We start from the raw sequence: 6,105 nt of genomic DNA on the forward strand, positions 1-6,105 counted from the left end.
GATGTGGGGACCTCACTCTGCCACCCTTATCTGCGAGCCCCTCTCTCCCCAGGGGCCCCTCCCCCAAAGGTGAGCTTCAGAGAGGTCAGCACTGGACCCCTCATAGTCATGGCATGCCACTGAGCAGTTGTTCTCATGTGATCCCCTTTACCCTGGCCCATGGTCCTCCACCACATGAAATCTTGGAGGTCTGAGAGCTGGCTTTTGGTCTGGCCAGGCTTCTCCCACCAAAGTGGCACCCACAGAATGAGCCATGTTGTGCTCAGTGTGTGAACAAGCTGCGTGACCAGGGCCGTGGAGGGCATGGTGGTCTCTAGGTGGCAGGGAGGCAGCAGGGCCTGTGGGGGACAAGCTTGTGGTCAGTGGCATTGCTGTGCATAGGGCCACCTGGGCCTTGGGGCTTGGGTGGCAACAGGCCAGCTGGAGCACCCAGTGAGCAAGCAGATGGCTGTATCTGGTGTCACTCAGGAGTCTGGACTTTGTTGCCGGTGGCCATGAGAGGCTCAAGCCAGTGGTGGTAAGATCAATGGCAGGGTGAGGTGAGGCTACAGGTGCCCTGGAAGAGGTGGCAGCTTGGTGCTTGGCTGGGATGCCACAAAGGAGAGCACACAGAGTAAAGTTTGGTGGGAGGTGGGCTTTGTGGTGGTGCTGGCTTCCTGTGCAGGGGCCCTCACACAGATACATGGTGCTCGACCACTGGTTAAAAGGGGGGTGGTGGCATGTGTGGGGGGGCAGAGGGTCTGAATTGTGAGGCCAGGGCCAGAGCTGCCTCTGGGGTGAGCAATGCAGGATGGGTAGGTCACCAGTGAGCCAGCTCTAGGGAACCCACTATGGGGTGAGTGAGATATGGACAAGTGTGGCTGATCTGTGAACTTCGGGCACCCTTGTGAGAACCAGGGCATGAGTGAGACCTCTGGGAGAGACAGAAGGTCCACAGGATGGCACAGAAGCACCAGTCAGGGTTGAGGGCTCAAGAAAGAATGGAGAGGAGGGACAGGTGACGGTACACCCAGTAAAGTGCACACATTACCAGGTAAAAGGACCTAGTTCAAGTCCCCAGACCCCACCCGTAGGGGAGAAGCTTCACAAGCTGTGGAGCAGTGTTGTCATGTACCCACTGCCCCCCTCTCCCTCTTTTGTCTCTATCAAAAAGGGAAAGGGAAAAAAAAAAAAAAGGGAAAGGGAAACATGGTCTCCAGAAATGGCAGAACCATGCAGGCACCAAGCCCCAGTGATAACCCTGGTGGTCGATGAGGAGAGGAGAGTGAGAAGAATGGAGAGACCAGTGGAAGGCATGAGAGTGGGCAGAGGGCTTGACTGGCTGCACCTTTGCAGTCTGTCCAGCTTTCGGCTATGCCTCTAGTTTGGGGATTTCTCCTAGACAGAGTGAAGGGTTCAAGGGATTTTGTGGGAGCCAGGTCACAGATACTGGTGTCCACTGATAAGGATTGTGGTGGGCCTGCCTTGGAGGTTATGTCTATATGGGACCTGGGCCAGATGGTGGAGGCTCACTGGGCTCTCTGTCACACTCTAGTCACCAGGAACCAGTGGAACACATGCCATGCCCCTCAGCATCATGTGACCCAGGCTTAATCTCTGGGCTCCCCATCCCCTGTCCACTGGAAACCCTGGCACATGCCTTGTGATGTGGCCGGGAAGGCTTCAAGAAGGAGGCAGAAGCATGGGTGGCAAACGATCAGGTGCTATGGGGAGCCCCCAGGCCTTTCCCCCACTGTGAGATGCAGCAGTGATAAGACGGGAGAAGCAGAGCACAGGAGGTCCCCTTTATTAGAAGTTTAAAAATATCAGAAGGAGAGGGAGGCCTCCTCCTCCCCTAGGGCCATCCATCCTCTACCCCCGAGGCTCAGGACTGGGCCCAGAGCCTCACCCCTCAGGTCCAGGGGGGCAGCACTTCAGGGGGGTGGGGAGGGAACGGGGATTCTCTATGCCAGGTGGGGGAGCTGGGACAGGAGGGGAGACGTGCACCCTCACCTTTTGGCTCATTCCCTGCGCCTGGGACCTGGCGTTGCCACAGACCCTGGGGCGGGTGGGCAGACGGGGCTCATGCAACAGTGAGTGGGCAAGAGGGGTTCAAGATCCAGCCCAGCTGCCCTCAGGCAGGGCAGGGCAGGCTAGAAGGGGCCATGCTGTGGCCACAATGGTTCCAAACAGAAGTATGTGCAGTGTACACACAGGAGGGGGTAGAGGGAGGGAGGGGTACCCTCTGTCTTGGATTGGGTCCAAGGAGCAGAGAAGGGAGGTCCAGTTGGCACTGTCCTGCTACCCTGAGGAGCTGGGGCTACTCCTTGGCGCGTCCAATGATGGTGAGGATGTAGAGGAAGATGTTGATGATATCAGTGTACAGGCTCAGTGCAGCGAACACGTACTCCTCGGGGCTCAGAGACAACTGCTTATTCCCCAGCAGCAGCTGGGTGTCCACAGCTAGGAACTGTGGGGCCAGCAGGCAGAGTTGAGGAACAAGCCTCTGCCTGCCCTCCCGAAACCCCCCCCCAGGGCTCCCCCACTCACGCAGGTGAAGAGCAGTGCCCCGATGGAGGCGTAGACGATCTCTAGGATGCGGTTCCGGATGAAGATGCAGAGGATGGAGAAGACCAGCAGCACCACCATGCTCACCAGCAGCACGCCCATGCATGAGGTAAAGTCATAGCGTGTCTGCAGAGCGGCGTGGGGCAGGTGTCAGGGCTGCGGATGGCTACCCCCAACTACCCCAAGACTCCCGGCCCTGGGTGGGGGGAGGGCTCACCTGCATGGAGAAGATGACCACAGTGAAGCAGACCACCGTAGTGATGCCAATGGCCATGATGACAGCCTCAGTGTCATAGAAGCTGGCGATCATGCCCACCATGTAGGACAGGCTGAGGGTCAGAATAGACTGCCAAGGAGAGGGGAGAGGTGTGAGTGCCCCTGCTCACCCCCTCACCAGGCAAGTTGGCCTAGAGGTTGGGGGCAAGGGCTGGGAAGGTGGAGGCAAATGATGGGGGGGAGGGGCAGGGACTCAAGAGGCCTTTTGGTCAGTTACCAGTGCCACCAGGTTCCAAGGGTGCTTCCTACGGAAGTCCCCGCAGCAGCTGAGGACGATGAGGGAAATGAAGAAGGTGGCATAGGACACGTAATAGGTCCACACATTGTGCCGGACGAAGCCCTTCACCTCCCTGACAAATGTGAACACGGCCACGGTGGACAAGGTCACTGACAGTTGGAGGGTCAATACCAGGAACACCTGGGGAGGAAGACAGCTCAAAGCCCATCCCCACATGCTGCCCACTGTGCCATCTGCCCCAGGACCCATGCCCCACCTTCCTGATGAAGGCCCTACGAATGCTCTTGTCATCCCAGTTGGTGGCAGGGAAGTCCTGGTTGTCGTAATAGGAGGGCGGCCCCTCCTCGTGGTAGTTCCCATGCTGAGGCGCTGGTGAGGGGAGAATGGGCTGGGTCAGTGCCCACTGTGAGCCTGCGAGGAACCCCACTTCTGTGCCCCTCCCAAGCCTATTACTCACAGTCAGGATCCGGGAAGGTCTGTGGTTGTCCATAGGGGTTGGGTGGAAAGGGACTCTGAGGATAGGGACCTTGAGGGTAACCTCCTTGAGGGTAGGGGCCCTGAGGGTAACCCCCCTGGGGGTAGGGGCCCTGAGGATAGCCCCCTTGAGGGTAGGGGCCCTGAGGGTAGGGGCCCTGAGGGTAGCCCCCCTGAGGGTAGGGGCTGGGGCCCTGGGGGTAGCCTGGCTGGCCATGTGGAGAAGCTTGGAAAGGTGGCTGTGGGTATGGCACCCCAGGGTACGGAGGCATAGAGGGCTGGGGACCCCCAGGATATCCAGGGTTGGGGGGAGGATAGTTGTCCCCAGACACCAGGAAACTCTTTTCATGAGGCATGGTCTCAGGCTCTGCGTCTCCCCCTAGAGGCGAGAGAGAGAACGAACAGTGAGCCCCGCAGTGACATGTCCGCGGAGCCAGCCCAGGGCAGCCGCACCTGCTGCGGTGAAATCAAGATGAGAGGAGGGGGGGTGGGGGGAAGCACAGTTTACACCCCCCCCGGGGGGTGTAAGGAGTCCCGCACAGAGAAGTCTGCAGAGGTGCTGTGGACCTGCTGGCTGGCGGTGGAAACTGCCGAAGGGGCTGAATTTCGCTAACCCCGAAGGTGGAGGAAGGGGCGACCTGGTCGGCCTTGGGGCTTGGGGCTGTTCCCTGGGGGCTACTGGAGGAGCCTCCGCGAGGCTGCTGGGCCCGGGCCGGGATCGCATTGGGGGGCGCGTGGGGGGTGTGCCCAGGCCCTCCCTGCCCCGTAAGCAGCTTTACGGTGCCCAAGCCAGCAGCTATTTCCATCCCTGGCAATCCCCGCGCCATCTGTGCCCCAGGGGGCGCTGACCCTAGCCCTGAGGGTGGGGGGCAGGGGGGAATCGGTAGGCCCGGATCAGCTGCCCGGGCGCCAGTCAGCGGGGACACAGGGAACAGCGGGGTGCGGGGGTGTGTGGGGGATGGAAGCCATAGGAGACTGAGGGGGAACAAAGCGGGCGTGGGGGCGAGGCGGTGTGTGGGGGGGCGGCTGCCCCGCACCTCGCCCCCAGGACGAGGTGGGGACCGCTGCCCTGCTGGGTGTGTGTGTGTGTGGGTGTGGGTGGGTAGGTGGGTGCTCTGGACTCGGGTCCCACCACCGCCCCTTTTTTTCCGGCTTCGACCGCCGAGGTTCCTCGGGCCCGGCAACCCTGGGGCCCGCACACCGCTCGCAGCGACCCACGGAGCTGCGGTGGCGCTGCTCAGTTGCAGGACCCGAATGGGGGCGTCCTGGCTGGTCAGCGCGTGACTGGGGCCAGGGACTCACCGCTCACAGGGCGCCTGGAGACGGTGCGGGGCGGCTGAAGGTGGTGCGCACCGTGTCCGCTGCACAGCCGCGGGTCGAAGGCCGCCGCCGCGCCCGCGCGCGCGCCCGCACCCGCACCGCTCCGCCGCCGCCTGTCTAGGCTCGCGCCTGCGGCTGGGAGACGCAGCCCGGCCTTGTGACGAGTGGGCGGGGCGGGGCCGGAGGGGCGGGGCGGGGCGGGGCCTGGACCTGTCTGTAGGGAATGCGGGCTGCTAGCTGCTGCCTGACCGCAGTGGCCCACTGCACTGCTGACCGCGTCCCAAGGCCCCAGGTCCCAACCTGCGGGGCCTGGCAGACAATGCGATTCCTAAACCTGTCATTCGCTAAGGCTGTCAAGCACCCTCCACCCACTCTTCTTTTAGGTATTAAAGATTTTTGTGTTTATTTATGATAAAGAGAGGAAGAGGAACAGAGCATCAATGACACTTGTGATGCCCGGGATGGAACTCAGGGCTTCATGCTTGAGAATCCAGCGCTCCAGCCACTGTGACGTTTCCCAGGCTGCTGCTGCCTTTATTTAGTTTGGCCATGACTTCACAGATCCAAGTAGACTCCCCCCACCCTACAGAATACAACTGTAGGGGGAAAGCTTATGAATAGTGAAGTAGAGCTGCAGGTGTCTCTCTGTCTCTTTCCTTCTCTATCTTCCCCTCCCCCTCAGAACACTGCTGAGCCGTGGCCTAGGGTGCCTCGAGAGATTGAACCTAGGACTTCAGAATCTCAGGCATGAGGGTCTCTTTGCATAACCACTATGCTATCTCCCCCACCCTATTACTGATTTTTAACCACAGCACATCACAGCTCTGGCATACTGTAGTGCCAGGGACTGAACCTGGAACTTAAAGCCTCAGACATGAAATTCTGTTGCATAACCATGTCTCCTCATCTTCCACATTCCCTTTTCATCCATGTGTATCCCAGATGATTACTAGATCAGTTAATTGCTCCATCCTCTCTAACAGCCCTCGAGGGCAGACATGGCAGACCTCTTTTCCTCACTGTCTTCATCTCACTTCCCACTGTTAAGGGTAAGGTCAAGTTCACTGGATGAGGAGGTGCTAATTCCCATCTCTCATGGATGAGGGATCTTTGGCAGCCTAGTACATCCTGGCTCTTGGACTGACCTCTTTGGGGCTGGGAGTGGTTTTAAAAAAAAAGGCTTTCTGCTGGACCAGAGGTGGCAAGTTCAAAGTAAGAGGCTGAATGGAGTGAGGGGGGAGTCCTTGCAC

At 59.8% G+C, this 6,105-nt stretch overlaps 1 protein-coding gene across 1 annotated transcript; it reads right to left on the bottom strand.

Moving 5' to 3' along the window:
* Positions 1-1,769: 1,769 nt before the first annotated feature.
* GRINA (glutamate ionotropic receptor NMDA type subunit associated protein 1) lies at positions 1,770-4,990 on the bottom strand. Its single transcript, XM_007516016.3, has 7 exons — positions 4,838-4,990; positions 3,519-3,914; positions 3,318-3,430; positions 3,041-3,241; positions 2,765-2,893; positions 2,530-2,673; positions 1,770-2,449 (listed from the first exon to the last, which is right to left on the bottom strand). The coding sequence occupies exons 2-7, from the start codon at positions 3,889-3,891 to the stop codon at positions 2,300-2,302; spliced, it is 1,110 nt and encodes a 369-aa protein (XP_007516078.1). The 5' UTR covers positions 3,892-3,914; positions 4,838-4,990; the 3' UTR covers positions 1,770-2,299.
* Between the last annotated feature and the right edge of the window lie 1,115 nt (positions 4,991-6,105).

This window comes from Erinaceus europaeus, chromosome 1, assembly GCF_950295315.1.
Source record: "Erinaceus europaeus chromosome 1, mEriEur2.1, whole genome shotgun sequence".
Taxonomy (NCBI): Eukaryota; Metazoa; Chordata; class Mammalia; order Eulipotyphla; family Erinaceidae; genus Erinaceus; species Erinaceus europaeus.